Here is a 19,969-nt window from a genome sequence, read left to right on the forward strand (position 1 = left end):
GTTTTGTCTCAAAAACTTTATATTAATTTTGCAGGAGCACCATGATCTCTGTTGTAAAATTAAATTAATAATTAAAACTGCCTGTCTATTGAACACTATGATTGCATGTGGCACGTGTATAGTGATTTTTGAATTATTGGTTTTTAGTAATTTTCAATGTCGTAAATATGTATAGTACTTAATATATGAAATGTGTTTGTTTCCAGCGTAATTTGAAACCGGAGCGCGTGTCGGCGGCGAGCACCACGCAGGCGTACTGACACTCGCGCTCCCCGCGCGCCGCCCGCTGCCTCTAGTGGCCGGCCCCGCCCCGCGCCCCGCCCACACCGCGCCCACGCGCCCACACTGCGCCCACGCGCCCACGCCGAGCCTACGTGCCCACGACGAGCCCACGCGCCCACGCGCCCATGCGCCCACTACGCGCGACACTCGGCTCGTTCACAGACTTATAACCCCTTCATATACAAATACTGGTTGCCTGCAGTAATGTCCAGGACTCCTTGCGTCAGTTTGTTTCTCGAGGTTGTAGTATTTAGATATTAGTTTCACAATTTGATATCATTATGTATCCAGATTTATCGATTAATTTTAGTTATTGTCAGTTCTTCCATTATGTTTAATGAACATGTGCTATACGTTTTAAAATCGCCAAACACTTGTGATCAATCGTATTACGTATGAAAACACGAAATTTTGCACGCGCTTAATTGGTTTTAAGCTTCTAATATCGATCTTTATACTTTGGCATCTATCATTTTGGTATAATTCTTATGTATGACAGACTATAACAGTGCATATTTGATGACACCCTCAGTGGTTGTCGGTGTCATAGCGTGCTGAAATGCCATAAATCAACATAAAATTATTCAGTACAAGTCAATTCGAGAGACTTATCGGCCTTTGAAAAACAATTATATTGACATTTTTATACTATATTAGCCCTAAAATCGTCCCTTTAATTTCCATCCATTTATTCTGATTGGACGTTCGACTTTGCATCTTGCCCCCGCTTGTAAATATTAACTTAACGCGTAATTATTACGATTTGTTAAATTTTATTATTACGTCTAGTTTAAAGAATTCTTTTAATTTTATGTTGATATAGTTATGAAACATGTATTTATCCTTTGAATGGTTTTGTCGAGTTATTCCTGCATATCCAAATTGGTCACAAAAAATATCTTTGACATCGTACTTATTATTCTAATGTTTTTGGAATTTATAGCGAGAATAGCCCGACGAACTCAAATTGTCATACATTTTGCCAAAATTATTTAGATTTTATGATGTTTAATTAGTTTTTATTGCGGAATGAAACGTCTCGAAACGACCGGCCAGTGTTGATCATCCACTAGAGATAAGTATTCTGGTCCCCTTCAGAACTACCCTCCACAACACAATAAATTAATAAAATCGTAGTTATTTTTTCTACATTTGGGCTAATCATTGTCAAAAAATCAATTCAATTGTCCCTCACGCGATAGGCTCGCTCCCTTTCAGATTTGACACTTAAATGTCTTGCTATCTCTTTCTATACCCTTTGCACGCAAGCTTCTGATGCACAGTAGCGCCCTCTACAAAGACCATATTATCCATGTTACCCTATTTAAATAAAATTCTAGATATAAACACCTCTAATATTCAAATGATTGGCAAAAAATGGCTTTTTGTTGACTGAACCCAAGCACTCCCCTTTTTCTTAAATTTTAAATATGATATTTTTCAACTTTGTCCAAATTAAAAAATCACGTTTTTAATTCCTTCAAGGATAATCACATTATAGCCCAAATGTGTATAAAGCCGTCTTATGTATTATGTCCTAAAACTAACGTCCATATTGAAAATGAAATGATTTAGCGTTAAGTATGATTTTTGAACTCTTAAACGCAATGTGCAAGATCAACTCGCTGACGATTAGCGAAATTGTAGAAAATGCAGCGAAATAACGCGTGTACTGAAACATGAGATTTGCGCGATGACGTCACTACGCGACTACATTACGTCATATCTCATGTTGTAAGGCGTTATGTTATGTGACCTTATATTTTGCCTTATTATTTGGATTATATGTGTTCTTCAGTGTTGTGATTAATTTAAAAATTGTTGCGTTTTCTACATTTCGCGTTGATTTTCTTTTGATTTGATAATGTTGTGTTAAAAATGGCCATCTTGAAATTGTTTCCATCGAATGTATATACCAGTTTGTTACGAAATTTATTGTATATGTGTAAATGTAGCATTACTATGTTAGGTTTACGAAACCTTGTTGATTGTTTCGTTTGATTTCTGTCAATTAATGTGTCAAAAAAACTTTTTAATACTTCTGGTATGACGGTCAATTCTTTTGTACGGGAAGGTTTGTTGGTAAAATTCTGTCAATTTAAAAGCAAAGCCCTTTTGCTCATCGGATTTTATTATTTAACCCTTTACTCATTTAAATGCTCAATGATATAGTTATATTTGATATTAGTTGAACGTAAATTTGTCTTTAGTGATTCTTATTTATTTTACCAATTAAATCAAAATTAATATCATTTTTTATCTGTAATTTTGTTTATTACACTTATATAAAGGTATATAAGCCGTTGAGATGTTATTGTTACCAGTAGTGTAAGGCGCGGTTGTTGTGGAGCGGAGGCTCGCTAGTGCAAATATTGTTCCTTCGTGGACATCTGTTTTTCATGAATTTGTTAAAGTTGGACATTATTGTCGATGCATTCCATTTGGCGATTGATTGCGCACGCGCAGATACATGAGTACACCCATTCTGTATGACGGACAGTCGGCGTATTTTAATATCAATCTTTATTGTAAAAATTATATGAAGATTACCAAAATTTATCACCAAAAATTGATAATTGGTTGTCAATTCGTCTTTTTTAATTTTATATGCATAATTGCATATTATTCCTTTACTAACTTGACTCCAACTGATTCCACTTATCTGTACAATTCTTATTTCTATACTGTAGAAATTCCTTTTTGTAGTTGTATTTATTTTTAATTTAATGATTGTCTTATCCCAAATATTAAAACTGGACTTATAAAAATCACATTTGCCCTTGACGCCCGCGCGGAATTAAAAATAATGTGACATATGTTACCAAGTGATTACGCAGCTTTCTAATGGCGAGAGTTTTTGAAGTCTGACAAGTAGTTTTTGAGTTTACGAAATTTTAAATCTTTCCTTTTTATGATATTAAGTGTAAACTGACTGTCCGTGCATATAAAGGGGAGACTTCATTAGTGGCTAATAATTATAACGAAATAAATCTAAAATCATTGTTGTCGCCAATAATCCTCTTGTTTGTGAACTAATGGATATAAGACGTAATTAAATTCTGTCACAAAGGCAGTGTATCGATATGTCAAATGTTGCTCTGTTGTTACCTATTAAGTTATTAAGAGATTTGGTACGAGAGATATTTGTATTTTGACATGTTTATACGAATGCTAAAATCTCAATGAAATATTATAATAGTCCATTGTACAGTGTAGGATAAATATTTAGTGCTTACGACATAAAATTATAATAGTTATATAGTAACAAGCGATGTCGCGGTGCATTGACGTGTCTCGCGCGGCTCGGGGCGGCCGTCGGCTGATTGTATTTAGATGTGGTCCATTGATAATATATTATTATATATTCAGATCAAAAGATATTGTAAATTTTGGTGTACAGTAAATTGTATCGAGCGGAGCGCCCGCGCGTCCGGTCGACACAACGGAGACGTCTTACCGAACAATTAAATACTATGTATTATGTCATTGTAAATAGAATACGAATTAGTAGCTTAGGCGCGTTAAGGGATATAATCTTAGTGTTTTATTTTTTTAAATTGCTACGAAAGTGTATATGGGGGAGTATTGTGTGGGGAGGGGCGGGGGCGCGGGGGGCGCGGCCTCCGGTATCAGTGCATTACGAGTCGCGATGTACGGACTAAGGTGGACAGTGTTACAGTGTACAGATCGAGTTTAACAGCTCGGGCCGCTCGGCCCGGGCGCACGACGACTTGCTATGAATCCTGACATCGGCTCACGTTAATTAGCTTTATATAAATATTTCATCAAAATATAAAATACACAAAAAAAATATGGATGTAAATCTTTCGACCAAGTGCTGGTTGTTTTTTTTTAAATTATTAAAATGTAAAAAAAATTAGAGTATATACAAAGCATAGGTACAATTTATTAATTATACTTTTCTTTTCGGCATTTGATTGTAACAGTGGAAGGAGCGCTTGTTTGCCGCCGGCAGAGCTCGCAGCGACTCTGCCTGTCTATATCATGTTGTGTGATTTCTTTTGCTCACGTCCTCTTCCATTGCTTATTCGTATCGCCATCTAATCTTATGTAATTTTTTTTATTTTTAAGGCAGGGTAATGCAGAATGTGGTACTTTTTGTTTTTTTCACCATTGATGAGTTTTGAAAGTTTGAATTAAGTTGAATTTATCCATTCAATGGAATATGTATTGTTATGGAGGAAACAAGAGTTTGTTGATTTTTTTTTCTTAAATTAAGACCATTTGGTTTTCTAATTATTGAGGCAGCAATTAATTATTATTTACGATCATTGAGTTACCACACGCAATATATTGAAAGTAGGCTCTCTTTGGCGTTGTCAAATGTTTTAATATATACATGTAGCACCTTTACTGAGCCTAATATGTACATAAAAATGACTTTAATTATTATATACGTGCATTATATTTTTAGCCAAATATCATGCTAATTTAAATAGAGTTTTTGCCATTGCATGAAATCTCTTCATGAGAATTTGAAAAATACTTAGTTAATATAGTTTTTCTTAGCATAATAAAAACGTTTGTTAATTTTTTAACACTTGTTTTCATTAAATATTAATGAAATAATTGAAATGACATGAGTAACATTTTAAAGTTAAATGTTTTGGGTTTATATTAAAGGGAACGTAAGGGTGTATTTATATATTAAAGTATTTGTACGTTGCCCGTTTTGTGTTAGAATGAGGCTCCGTTGGAGTTGGAGTGTCCACTGATGTAAATGTTCTAAAACAGTATTGCACTAGGCAAACAGCACGAGCTGAAGAGAGGTTGTGAAGAGTATCGTTGTAAAAGGTACCTATCCTGAAACAAGAATACAGACTAACTCATCTAAAACGTCAGATGCGTTGCTACAATGTGCATTTATATCTTTTTAATTTGGATTGTAGGATCAGTGCCAAACTTTCTTCTTGTTTAGCTCAAAACGATGCAATTGTTAGCATGCTTGAAAAAACAGCTGAGTTAATTGTTTAGTTAGTCTGCCATTTGTGAATATTTTGTTTTGATAGTAGATATGTAAATCTTTTATAATATATTTGTTTACAATAAATAAATGACAACAATATAAATAAATAAAATTGTATTTTCCATTTAAACTGATGAAAAAAAAATATAAAAAGAATAATATGCAAATGATATTTGTTTTTTAATTCAACTCCCAATCGTGGATCGTCGAAGTTATTTTACGAATATCTTCGAAAACATTCTGTAAGCTAAATGCTGAGCAAGCGTATCATATAGAGAAGCTTTGGCTGTAAGGAAGATATGTTTTAGTGAGCATTTTTATATTCATAATGGAAAGCGTATGCATTATTTAGCTCAGTAGCATTTTACTTCTGATCAATATTTATAATTACTGCTTAAAAATATTTAACTCTTAAGTATGGCAATGAGCACAGCACAAGTAAAATATGCCGGCACATAATTCGAATTCTAAACTTTGATTTTAAACACTTGTCACTTAGATGTTGCCAGCAGAAAAAACGCCACTCTCGTCAGTATTGTCTATGATTTCCACATTCTTTGTTGCTCTTTGAATTGACAGTGAACGATTTTCTCCTTTTAATCTTTGTTTTTGTCTGCTTTTCTGTGAACACCGAATGTGAATTGTTGAGAAAAAACAAGAAAAATCAATATTGGAATAGTTTTCAATTATGATTTTTAGCATTTGAGTTAGTATCGAAGTGAAATTTTGTGATTGATTGTATAATTACATGATATCGACTGAATTCTTAAAATGTCGAACTTTAAAGACAGCAAAAATAAATCGGCTCTTAGCACAAGATGGGCACAGATGTCCAAACAGGAGCAGATTATTGAAAGAAAGAAGATAGAGATTCAAGCTAAGGTGGAGGCTCAGAAGCAAGCCGCTGCACTTGCTGCACAAGTGAAATTAAATAAGTAAGTTTTAATACTCTTATGATTTACGGTTATCACTGTAGAATTTTTAAGAATCATATTAAAAATGAAACAAAGCAAAACGCTTGCTAATATACCATAAATTTAAAGAATAACAATTGTTACAGCTCTAGTAATCAAGATGATAAATCAGGCAACATATTTTCAAATGATGGCTCTTTTATGAGTCAATACAAAGCTTTACTTGAACAACAAAAACTAGATAAAGAAAAAATAGAACAAGAAAAGATTGAAGAGGAAGAGAAATTAAAAGAGATTGAGCCAAACATTAAATCAGAGGCAAGACAAGTCAAAGATGAAAATGATGAAGACAATAGAGATGTATGTAATGACGATTCCGATGAAGACATTTCAAATGAAAAACCCAGGTGATATAAGATCAAATTTAGGTTATATTTTCCATCAATGAAATATGTTTTTAAACAGAAACACTTTTTAAGGAGCCTGCTTTATTTTAAGGGGGTGATAGGGTTAAAAACAATAATAATGTAATTTTATTAAAATGTTATGAATACCATGTAAAATGCACTATTTCTATTTTAGGGACACACAAAAAAGATGGAATAACAGAGGCAGAAACAGTCCTACAACTCCAGTTGTGGAAGATAGAAAAAAAGTTATTGAGAAGCAAATCCCACCATTAATGAATATGCCTGTTAGATCACAGGATACTCATGCATCTAATTCTCATAAACAGTGGAACTCTTATGGTGGCTCAGATACTGAATCTGAAACAAATAGTGAAGACAAAAAGGCATCTCCAAAAGACTCTGTAAGTGCTCAATCTGGCCCTGGAACCATGGGACAAGGGCCAATTGGTCTAGGATCTATGGGCCCAGGAGCAGTTCACTTGGGACCACAACACATGGGTCCACGGCTTATGGGCCCAGGCCCAATGGGGCCGGGACCCATGGGACATGGTCCTATGGGGCCGGGTCCAATGGGGCCCAATATGGACGCTATGGGACCAGGACCAATGTGTCCAATGAGACCGCATGGCCCAGGGCCTATGAACATGGGTCCAAATATGTCACCTGGTCCTAGACTAAATATGGGTCATGGACTAAGACCTATGAATGGGCCAGGTAGACCAAACATGCCTCCCATGCCACCTTTTTTTGGTGGGCCACCGAATTGTCCAATGCCACCAAACTTCATGGGTCCCAATGGACCTCGAGGGCACTGCGGTCCTGGTGGCATGCCACCAAATATGTGTGGTCCTAATATGCGTGGCCTTGGACCAAATGGTCCGATGCCGCCATTCTTTGGGCCTCCATTTCCAAATCCTGGAATGATGGGTCCTAATGGACCGCCAAATCCAATGATGCCACCTAATTCTATGCCCTACATGGGTTCACCACCCTTTGGCCCCAATGGGCCCAACTTTCGCAACAACAGACCTCCCTTTGGACCTAATGGCCCTCCAAATATGCCATTTATGCCCCCTACCTCAATGCCACCTAACTCATTACATACAATTCCGGAACCAAAGCCTCTAGATGCACTCTGCATTCCGCATCCAGAAAGCATGAAGCTTCAGAATATTCCACCACCGAGGGTTTTGCCACTGAACCATATACCAAAGCGCAAGGAATTGGATTCTGAAAACGCATCCACAGGACCAAAATCTTCACAAGGTATATTTTTAAGAATGTCTCTGCAGTATATTTTCTAACTCAAAGTATTATAGATGTCATCTAGTTTTGGGATGCTTAAAATGTTATGTACATGTTCAAATTATAATCAAAGTATATCTTTTAATGTATTACCTTATGTAGTCTTATTTAATATTAAAAAAAAATTGGAATTTGAGTAAAATATTCACATCAATACAGATTCATTATTGTTCATTTCTTTCTAACTGATTATAAATATAAATGGTTAGAAATGGGAAGTTGTAGACAATACTTTAATTTCATTTGGTTTTTTTTTATTTAATTTTCGAATATCGATATAAAACTTACAATCTATCGCATTCTCTTTCTAATATTTATGGTTCGGTACATATGATTTGTGATATATTAAAAATATTTAAACAATTAATTTGAATGTTATGTATCCCAGGGCTTGTGACAGTTTAGTAACAGTGAGTGCGTTGGTGCATTGAGCATTGAGTATTGAGTGTTTGTGTGGTGCTGGTTGCTGACTCGTGGTGTGCAGTTCTCTCTGCAGATGTGCTGCCGGCGGCCGCGCAGCGCGCCGCAGCTGAGGTCGCCAGCAACGGCGACCATTGGGAAAATGTCCTGAAAGCAATACATATACAAGACCATTTGTGGTAATGCCATACCACCCCCTAATAGTCCATACAGGAGGGATGCTGTATTTAATTTTGATATTTATATCAGTTTTTAATGAAAATTAAACCAGTGTTTGACTTTTAATGACTGTTACAGTAAATTGAATTTTATTAAAAGTGTAATAAAGTACAAAGTTGGTGTATAAGAGTATGTAAAAACATTTTTTGGAGTACTTTAACACTGGTTCAACTTTTATTAGAATCAAATACCTATTTAAGTCATCCTTACTATTTATTTTCGGTTTATAGCAAAATTTATTGTAACATTATTACAGGTTCCTACACAATACGAATTCTAATGAGTACAAGGCGTTCCGTGAGCTGGTGATGAAACTTCGGAAGGAGGCTGGTGATGACAAGAGCCAAGTGAAACCTGAAGACAGATATGAACCTGAGTTCTGTTTGGAGGATGATGATAGTTATGATGAGAGCAAGCCAATTAAACAAGAGGCGTGTGATGGGTACGTCAAAGAATTACAATTATAAATCACTAGCTTTCGCCCGCGACTTCGACCGCGTGGAATTAAAAAAAATGGTCAGCATATGTGTTCTCCCAAACTATTCTCTACATCTTTGCCAAATTTCATAGACTTCCATTTAACCGTTTAGGCAACAAACTCCAAAAAACATCCATCTATATTTTTGCATTTATAATATTAGTGAAATTGAAAAAAGAGACTCAAAAAGTAACCAAAGTAAGAAATATATTTTAATAAAAATGTCGATTTTTAACGATTGTGTTGACATTTGTGACTAGAAATTGTTTATTTGTGTTTATTTCAGCAGTGATTCAAAGCAAGATGATGGCGAACCGAATGGTAAAGAGGCGGAGGCTCACAGGAGGGAGAGGAAGAGGAAGTCCCGGTGGGGGGAGGACCCTCCCGCCGACATTAAGCCTCCCGGAATTGCCCCACCCCTGCCACCAATGTTGCCAGGTCAGTATTTACTCAAGTTAGTTAATATTTTACATCCTAATAAGTCTTTTCGCGAGCTAAAGCAACTTGGTTTCAATTTATATCTTTTATAATGTTTCTTAATATTTTGATATCTCAATGTTCAACTTGATGTAATTGGCAGGTTTTTCAACATATATTGCAAACTCACCTTAAATTTAAAGTTAAGTTGCGAGAAGATATAAACTACAAGTCGATGCCAGCAAAGAAGCAATACTGCTATAGTTTCTAAAATTCTCAGCCAAAAGCAACAACTTTTGGTGTTTGAGCATTTAAAATTCGATATTTGCAAATGAAAATTGCACAGAATATAAATAATTAAATAAAGTTTTACAATGTAGTGTGTATGAAACATCTAGTAAATAGTGTTTTTATATATGTTTAAGGTGCGAAATTAGCTAAAATAGACGAAGAAGGTATGAAGCTGACCAACATCCACCGCAGCAACCCCGCACTGATGCAGTACGCGATGACCAACTACGGCACCACCAACCTCAGCGCTGACGACTGGAAGAAGTGCGAGGACAACTTCAAACTTAACCTCCTCTATCAAGTATGTATATACTCTTCACTTATTTTTTACATTTATGTATAAATCTTTTTAATTTTTTTAATTTGCTTGAAATAAGAGCCTATGTGTTCTTTCAAGACTATGCTCTACATTTATGACAGGTTTCATTGAGATCCGTTCATCAGTTTAGTCTACAAACAAACATCGGTCAATTCAAAATGTATTATGTAGCGTGTGTTTTTTCACAGTATATGGAGATCTGTTTAGCTGTTTAGGAAATAGCTATCTAAACACTCATATTTAATATTAGTAAGATGTGATTGTAATATTTACTAGTTTTAGCATAAACAGGTCACTTTTTGGTCACTTTGCCCATAAAGATGTTAAATTAGCTTCAATAATCATACTTCATATCATGCTAATATTATTAATGCCAAAGTTTAGTTGGATGGATGGATAGATGGATGTTTGTTAGAGTTTGTAGCCTATGCGGCTGAACGAATCTCAATAAAATTTGGCACAGACGTGGAGGATAGTTTGGAAGAATACATAGGCTACTCACTTTTGTTTTTTTTTATTCTACGCGGACAGAGTCGCGGGCGAACGCTAGTTTTACATAAAAGTGAACACCTGGCGAATGGATGTCTATAAATATTATTTTCTCATATATTTTTTTAATTTGCTTGTTTTTTTTATTTGTAGGATATGTTAAAGAAGAGACAAGAAGTGGATCGTTTAGCGGCTGCGGGTAAAAATAAATATGAATATGACAGCGACGAAGATACTTCTGAAGGGACTTGGGAACATAGGTATATTTGTTCTACTTTTATATATATTTTTAAGTATAGTTTAAGGAAATGTTACATATGGCAGCATTATACTAGAGAAATATTGTGTTGGCATTGTTACTAAGAAAAATGAAAGCAAAATAGGAAATGAAGAGATTCAAAATTGATATGGAAATGGTAGTTGGTAATACTTTCAAGATGAGGAGTGGTCAGATATGGGTTGCTAGTTTCGCACTAAAATCAATAGAGACCTCATAGTTAACTCAAAAACTACTTATAAGTTATTTTAGACTACTTATTGCTAAACATTTTTTTAGTACAAAACAATACTTAGCCCTCCTTGATCATCTCTTTCCCCCCTATTTTGGCAATCCCTAGAGACCCACATAGTTGACTCAAAAACTACTTATAACTTATTTTGGATTTCTTATTGCTAAGCATGTTTTAGTATAAAAAATACTTTGTCCACCTTAATCATTGGTTTCTCCCTATTTTGGTTTTGGGGGAGATCATAATAAAAATACCATGTTACAGACAGGGAATAGGGTTACTCAGGGTTATAGCTTTCTAGTGCTCCCCCTAGATCATTAGTTGAAGTACATAACTCTATACAGTTTTCAAGTATATAAATGTTTATATCAACAGATTGCGTGCGAAGGAGATGTGTGCGACGGAGAAGTGGGCCACGGAGCTAACGAAGCAGGCGGCAGGAAAACATCACATTGGAGACTTCTTACCGCCAGAAGAACTCAGGAAGTAAGCAATGCACTCATTTTATACAAATACTAGTTGATACTCGCGACTTTGTCCGCGTTGAATAATAAAGTAAGCAGCATAATGTTATTCCAGACTATCCTACATATATGCCAAATTTCATCGTAAAATTTAGAAATGTCAAAATGTAAATTCTCAAACGACAAAGTCATTGCTATTGGCTGGCTAGAATTATTTATTAGTTGCCATGGCAACCTTTTACCAATGCTGACATTTAAGTCTGACCTTTTATGCAGCCTTTTTTTAATTTACTCACCCCCTAAATTAAATAGCGTGAAATTATATACAGCATAGATTCTTAAGGGTTGGGCTTTTTTATTGAAAACAAATTATTCAAAAGTCTGATTTAATTGACATTTTATTGTATTGGTATAGATTATTTGATGTTTTCATACAAATAATAAAAATGTACAAATTAGCTTTCTATATCTATACTATTATAATTAAGCGTAAACACACACTTCTTTGTTACCTAAGATATCAGCAATTACAGCATATTTTTGAATAATTCTTTTTTTAATAAAAAGCCCTACACTTACGTCACGCTTTAGGCTATATATTTTCACACCATTAAACTTAGGGGGTAAATATTTTGGATGAAAATCCTAATATGGGAAAGCGACCATAAGTTGCTGCCAACATCAAGGAAGTAATTGTCATTTGTGCATTTTTTTCATGCGGATAAAGCAGCACTGGAACAGCTAATTTTAAAATATGTTTTAATTTTGATTACAGATTTATGGAAAAATATTCAGCAATCAAAAGTGGCAAGGAGCCAGATTTGAGCGATTACAAAGAATTCAAACTAAAAGAAGATAATATTGGTAAGTAACTTTTATTATGTAGATTTCTCTATGAATAGATTACTTTAACATCCGTGTTAATATGTATTTCAGGTTTCAAGATGCTGCAGAAACTGGGCTGGAACGAGGGCCAGGGTCTCGGCGCTGAGGGCGGTGGCATTGTAGAACCTATCAATAAGTCAGTATATTGTTTTTGTTCTTTTTTTATTACTTCAATAATGTATTTTCTATTTTTTTGCGGTTTTGTTCTTATGCGCAAAAAAATAAACACAGGTGGCACTTTAATTCAAACATATAATGTTATTTTCCGCAGTTTTATAAGTTTAAAAAATAAATAAAATAATGAGCGGTAGGAAAACCAAAGAACTTAAATAATTTAATATATAATGTATACTCCATGCCACATCTAGTTTACATATTTCGATGCAAGTCAATAATGAATCATGTTTACTTACATTTCGTTAATATTTGAATTAAACTCACTAAGAGTATGCTTGCAATAATATTTAATAAATGTTATATCTAGCATAAGTAAGTGAATTTTTATTTTTTTTTATTACGGTAAATAAAAATTCCTGTTGCATAAGTTACAAGAAACTTGGATGTATTGTCTTTTTTATATATGTTGCAATCAGAAGAAGAAATCAATTTGAATTTAAGTCATAATTAGAGTACGAGCGCCGCCAAGCGACATTGATGAACTTAGATCATTCTGAAAATAGGGTCTGTTGCAAGAACATTGTTTGAAAATTGTAGATCTATGATATCCTGACAAAGGCATTTTTTTTTAAATTTATTTCAACGAAAACATTTTTACATAATGGTGTTAACACAGCTTGGTGCTATTAAACATACAATGTTTATATTGGCACTGCACAGTTTACATTTATATTAAAAGTTAGTTATAGGTGAATGCAATCCTGGCATCCGATACTTTACTTTCCGATTTCGAGAAGTAATTGTGATATTGTGCTTAAGTTGTTACGTATGTTTGTGTCAGGGCGCCGCAGCCGGTAGCCAACCTCGGTCTAGGCGCGGCCGCGGCCGAGGTGGTCAACTCCGAGGACGATGAGTTTGACGCCTACAGGAAGCGTATGATGCTCGCCTACAGGTTTAGACCCAACCCCCTTGTAAGTCATACTCATGAACCATCCGGTGTTTTATACTTGCTGTTTCTTAGTCTGGGAGGAATTAAAAATTAGTAAAAAAACTACCTTTCGCCCGCGACTCCCTCCGCGTGGAATTAAAGAAACAAAAGTAGTCTATGTGTTATTCCGGACTATTCTCTGCATTTATATCAAATTTCATTGAAATTCGTTCAGTCGTTTATACTAGAAACTCTAACAAACATCCATCTAAACTTTCGCATTTATAATATTAGTAAGATTAGTAATATTTATGTTTTAATCTATTTTGTTTTTCCAGAATAATCCAAGGCGACCGTACTATTAAACTACAGAAATATGGTGGTCGTTGTTTACATTGAGAAAAATTACTATTACTATCTCGGTACAGATATAAGTAAATCTTTAAAGACAGTATGTAATGAAAATAAATGTTTTATAGATATATAAGTGACAGTCACAATTGTGGAAATTATCTATTATGTGTAATTTATGTATTTAATTTTATTATCAAGTATACTTCCCTAAGGGTCTTAGAGTCCAAGTTAAAGGTTACTAAGCAAATGTTAATGCTGACCCACTGTGGGTTGACCACATATTTTTTATTTGTCTCTTAGTAGATATGTTGTTTTCCATCATTTGAAGAATGTCTGATAAATGTACTTAATGTGGAATCCAAAAAACATTTCTTAATTGTCGGGATTCGAACCCACAACCATAAAATGAGTCAAAAGTTCATTTAAAATATTACAATATTGACAGCACGGAATTAAAAAAGTAGCCTATAATGTACCCTTCTATGTCAGCTACCCTTCAGTGAAAGTCCGGTCGAAATCGGCCCGGCTGTTTCGGAGATTATACGCAACAAACGCGGCTTACAGACAGACAGACAAAAAAAAAGTTATAAATGCGATTTTCGTTATTAGTAACGTAAATATATCGTCTTCCTGAAATCTTGAATCTTTTTTTAATATTACAGACACTCCAATTTTACTATTTGTAAGCCATCCTTCAATACTATTTAAAAAAAAATGAGATAATTATTGTACAAGTGTCAACGAAAATGTACGGTAAGAATGATGTACTTTCATTACTTCAAAAAGAATATATCGACGGGTGAAAGGCCATTTCAACCGCCATTTTAGGCGATAATGACTTACATGTAATATATCCAGAATAGGTGATTTTTTTCTGCGCCGTTAATAAATAATGCAAAATTATAGTAATTTTAATCTAAAATCCGTCTGAAAATCTTTCAATTTAAATTATTTTTAGAATTTGTTTTTATGCTTTTTTTCTTAAAACTTTAAATGGCTCTCCTGAACATTTAACCTAATGGAGCTTAAAAAAATAGCCTTTCACCTATCGATATTTTACAGCGTGTATGTTTAAAGTATTTAAAGTCTTTTCAGTAGATTTTTTCTTTATAGTAAAATTAATTTTGAAAAAAGAAAAAATCTTTTAGATAATTTAAATTAGGTTAGGATTATGGAAATACAAATGTTTTTATAAATAAATATTAAATCAAAATAACGTGTTTTATTTCAAATCTTGTTGGATTATTGAAATCACAATGCTTGTGAATTTTTTTTTCTAACTATAGTGAGCCATTGTTTTAAGCGAAAATTAAAGATGGCGCAACTCAAGATTTACTCACTCAAGATAGACCCCTGATGTGTTCGAAAACTGTCGGTCGCTAGAGCATAAAACGTGAGTTAACCGTATTTAGTTTCTCTTATGAAATTTTTAAACTTGTATATGTTAGGATTTTTTGGCAGTGTGAATACAGGCTACACATTCAGTTTCAACTGAACAGGCTAACTGTTTATATAAAACTGAACTAATAGTATTGTACATTCTACGAGAAAAAAAAACTTTTATTTTTTTACAATCAACGTTTCCGACTACGAGGTTATATTCAGAGGTAATAAATATATTTACGATTTATACGTAATATTGATTTTATAGTTCAAGGATATTTAAAGTAAATGTTTTATAAGAAAGGTTTACTTTTAAACTTATTTAATTTACTATCGAATTCAGTTATGAGAGAAGCGGCCAAGCGCGGAGATTAACATGAGTTAAAATTAGATACGGAGTGACAAAATATTTCTGGTACACGTACGTCGTTAACAGGAATGTTTTCATAAATAACACCGTATATTTTGTAGATAATTTACCATACTCAATGTTATCAGTGATTTTGACCATGAATGCAGTTAAAAGTGACTTCAAAAACCTCGAATATAGTTGCAGTGAAACATCAAATTTGTCCAGTTCCTCAGATAGCTCGGACACTCCGTTGAAAAGGTTTGTTTAACTACGTATTTCGCAGTACATACAAAATAACCTAATTTACATGATTTTTCTCTCTATAGAAATCTCTAATCATCTATAAAAATGTCTTGCAGAAAAGTAAGATAAACGTGTCAAATTGCATATTTTAATAATGTCAATAGACAACATAAGCGTGCAATATAATGAAAGTTTCGTGATACATCACCTTGTAAAGTTTTATATGAACAAAAAGCGTAAATTGTTTACTCAGTCCGAGTTAAGAATTGATAGCTCCAGTTGTTTATGTTTGTACAAAGATTATTTATTGTGGGATTTCATTTACAAGATACAAACTGAAAAAAAGATACTTTATTAGGCAAGGTGTGTGTGATTTGTTGATCAAAGTATGATTGTGGAATGGTTCTACACATTTTGCTTTGCAATTCGAAGTATGAAAGCAAAACTAACTAAATCGTAATCTTTGTTATCATATTTGGTAGATTTTTAGTTTGAACACGGCTTAAAAAGTAAACGGGGTTACGTAGAACAATACTAAAAGATTTAGCCCGCACAAAATTTAACAAAAAGAGTAAGAATCTTATATGTTCTAGACTATCCTCTACATTTAATGCCAATTTTCATCGAGATCCGTTCAGTAGTTTAGGCTATAAACATTCATCCATTCAAACTTTCGCATTTACAATATAACTAAGAAGTAAGCTGTAACTGTTTTCGTCGGTTGGACGTATATTGTAGACTTAATATTACTGCGTCTAATTTATATTGTACATAGATTCAACCGACTCGTGCGCAAGTCGGTAGCGCGCTGGGCGTACTTCCGTCGCAAGCCTCGGCCGTGGATCCGCGGCCGCTCCGTCTCTGACACCGGCCTTTGCGACATCGCACATCATGGTACCTAACCTATAGATTTCATATGTCCAAGTAAATACCCACTCAGTGTAACGCTCTTTAGATGTTAAGGGAAAATTCTATGAGATAAACTATACATAGTTGAGCACGGGAGAAGTTTCTTTTTAATAGAAGTTTAAAGGTGCGCTTAGTTACGTGTATGTGTCAAGTTTAAGATAAAGTAAAATTATTTTAGAATCCAATTATTTGGACCTTGGACACGGAAAGCATCGATCGCTGCTGGTTCTGGATGGGACAGGTCGTTATGGTGTACCCTCTTTATGTATAACGTGAGTTCCATTTTAACTCTGGTTCGAGTTTGATTAAATAGCTTAACTGTAAATTAACGATACGTTTTGAAAAAACAAAAAATGCTTGTATATGTTGTGTTTTAAATTGCAAAAAACTAACGCTATAATTATTTTTCTTAATGGAAACATAATCTAAATTGTAAGTCTAAGTGTGCGTGTGTGTGGTTAAAATAGGGCCTATAAATGTCGGCAAATTTTATGAGTAACCTAACATTTAACATTTTAATTTTCGTTCTTATTAGAGTTTCAATTATCATAGAAAATGTATCAAATACAAGTTTTTTTAACGCAATAATACTCTATGACAGACATGCAATAATTAAAAAATATAGAAATAATGTAATCAAATTGTGCCGCTATTTTACATACATATGATTCTAATCAATATCTTGCGCAGTGTACCAGTACGCATGTTTGTCTGTATAGAAATTGGTTTAAGGGACTTTAGCTCTTAAAATGTATGTGATAAGGGAGAAAATAAAACGAATTACCGGTTACCCAGATGACAACTCCAAAGAATGTAAGGGATGAAGACAGTGTTAACGCGAAATGTTTTGTGTGTTGTGAATTAGGAAATGGATTGTGTAAATTAAATTATGTTTAATCTCAATTAAAAGGCTCAAAAGTAACGCTTATTTTATATATTACAACATTGCGATGTAATTGTGATTTTTAACAATTACGACACGTGTGTAGATTGTTGGTGTAATTTGTTTTTTCAATTATTTTACTTATTAAAACACAGTTAACATTCTTCCTCGTGGTTAATTGTTTAAAACGGACAATTTTGTTATCATTCAAAACAAAATGGCTATGTAACGTCATTACAGGTTAGAAAGTTTTTTTTATAAAATGTTCATAATTGGATTCGATTTTTAATCACTATCAAATTTTAATGCGCTTTTATCACAAGTTAAAATTTAGTGAACTGAAAACACAAACAAATTGATAAACACTTATGTTAACAATGTTATTTTTCTAATTTGAAGGATATCCCTCTAAGCCTGTCGCATTGAAACTAATTTAATACGCCGCAGAGTGATGCATCTAAAACATATAAAAAACAGTGTTATACAATAATCCAATAAATTTCTAGGTCATCTATAACTTGAACTAACAGCCTGCGCCTAGTTTTACTTCACTTTTTCAAAAGCATCCGATATAAGGGTGCTAGAAATTGTTACAATTGGAAAAATGGTGTATTTTTATTTCGATTGTTTAAATACAGTAATGAAACGAATCGAATGTGAATAGAACATTGTGAAATCGAAGTGTTTATTAAATTTCAAGTCATTAGTCGCTTCAAGAGAATATTTCGGTAAGTGATAATTGATTAAGAAATTAAAATAATAATTACTCTACATTTTCATATTTGATTAAATTTTTATACAAATTTCATATATATTTCGTAGAAAATGATTTCATTTTAATCATATAGTTCGTAATATTAACACAGATAAGAAATAAACGTAACAAAATTTATTTAATCTTACATTTATTTTACTTATCGATTCTTTTCTAAAAAAAACCTAAGTCGACGACTTACATTTATTAGAGAAAAAAAAAATAGTATTTATAATTAAGTTATCAATAGATATTATGCTTAATAGAAGCCATAAAACTTATTTCTAGGTGGATACAGCATGACGTATTGCAAGTTCATTGCGATAGTTGACCATTGACCAGAGTTAGACCCTGCTTCCTGCTTTTTGAAACATTATTATGCCAAGGTATTGGATACGCTTCGCATACGAACGAGAGTTTTCTATTCGTTGTGTTTTGATAGCTTCAATGTTTACTGATCTTATGCTTGAAATCTTTTTTGTTTTGAGTGTGCTTTGTAGTAATTTATCATTCTCTAATTTGTAAAAACTATCCATTTTATTAATATAACTCTACGTTTCCATAAGTTTATTGACAGTTCTCTTATTGTATCATAAAAAAAGATATATTTTTGTAAAAGTTTTGTCTAGTGGTATTAACGGTTATAGAATGATTAAATCGAAGAGTAAATGGTCCTGCGATATTATGCCCGGTTTACACTTGGCCAATACAGTTGGACAGTTGCGACGACCACTCATAAATTGCATAGAATCAATGGCGTCATTTAACATCAATACTATACCAGTTGATTGGCAATCCAGTTATAGCACTATTGCCAACTGTACTGGCCAAGTGTAAACTGTGTAGGATTGAACGACGATTGCTGACCGCGTGTGTACTAAGTAACTTATTATAATTCAAACAGTGTTATCGTTAAAACTATTGTTAGCTTCTTAAATCGACTAATAACTTGGTAATGTTAAAAATCTTTTCAGAAATTACGTTTTACGAAACATAGTGTTAGAACTGAAATTGTCTTATCTGTAGAGATTTCAATAGTGAAACACTAATGTTAACCTACATAATAAGCGATGTCGCAATGGTTTATTGCAGTGTTGGCACTTGTAAGTAATAAGTAGGTGTGATTAAAATGCATATTATAAGTGGTGTTAGAGACTTGCTGAATAATCTAAACTTCTAATTTCTAACCTACAAATAGAAATTTGGTCGTTTATGGATTAAAAATCAAATGAAATTGAATCCCAAATTGCATATAAAAGTGCAAGGTAGTGCTTTCCTATTTCACGTTTTAATTTAGGTACGTTTAGGATATACAATTGCAAAAATACGATATAAGAGAAACATGGAAAATCTAAACATTATTGTTCTATCTTTTGTAAATCTTACTAATATTATAAATGCGAAAGTTTATATGGATGGATATTTGTTAGAATTTGTAGCCTAAACGGCTAAACGGATTTCGATGATATTTGGCATAAACGTAGAGGATAGTCTGGAAGAACACATATGCTACTAACTTTTGTTTATTTAATTCCACACGGACGGAGTCGCGGGCGAAAGCTAATATGTAAATACAATTAATAATAAACTCTATGTAGAGTAACACATGTTAGATTGCACGCAAATGTGTGACAGAGTATTCGAGCGTATGTACTTT

The 19,969-nt window shown here is 33.5% G+C and overlaps 3 protein-coding genes across 3 annotated transcripts in view; all 3 read left to right on the forward strand.

The window, feature by feature from the left end:
* LOC106104839 (RNA polymerase II elongation factor ELL) overlaps positions 1-4,523 on the forward strand; it is a 44,634-nt gene extending 40,111 nt beyond the window's left edge. The window contains exon 13 of the mRNA XM_013285015.1: positions 207-4,523. Coding sequence (XP_013140469.1) covers positions 207-260 — 54 coding nt within the window. The 3' untranslated portion in view covers positions 261-4,523. The remainder of the gene's footprint in view (positions 1-206) is intronic.
* A 1,336-nt stretch (positions 4,524-5,859) lies between these two features.
* On the forward strand, positions 5,860-13,833 carry LOC106104875 (arginine-glutamic acid dipeptide repeats protein-like). Its single transcript, XM_013285069.1, has 13 exons — positions 5,860-6,204; positions 6,330-6,590; positions 6,766-7,859; positions 8,383-8,497; positions 8,794-8,979; positions 9,302-9,453; positions 9,858-10,024; positions 10,685-10,791; positions 11,416-11,526; positions 12,280-12,368; positions 12,441-12,525; positions 13,348-13,477; positions 13,773-13,833. Exons 1-13 carry the CDS (start codon positions 6,041-6,043, stop codon positions 13,797-13,799), a joined length of 2,688 nt encoding a protein of 895 aa, XP_013140523.1. The 5' UTR covers positions 5,860-6,040; the 3' UTR covers positions 13,800-13,833.
* Positions 13,834-15,523: 1,690 nt separating this feature from the next.
* Positions 15,524-16,951, forward strand: LOC106104726. Its single transcript, XM_013284856.1, has 3 exons — positions 15,524-15,781; positions 16,542-16,660; positions 16,854-16,951. The coding sequence occupies exons 1-3, from the start codon at positions 15,660-15,662 to the stop codon at positions 16,949-16,951; spliced, it is 339 nt and encodes a 112-aa protein (XP_013140310.1). The 5' UTR covers positions 15,524-15,659.
* The last annotated feature ends 3,018 nt before the right edge of the window (positions 16,952-19,969 follow it).

This window comes from Papilio polytes, unplaced genomic scaffold (assembly GCF_000836215.1).
Source record: "Papilio polytes unplaced genomic scaffold, Ppol_1.0 DF823399.1, whole genome shotgun sequence".
NCBI lineage: Eukaryota > Metazoa > Arthropoda > Insecta > Lepidoptera > Papilionidae > Papilio > Papilio polytes.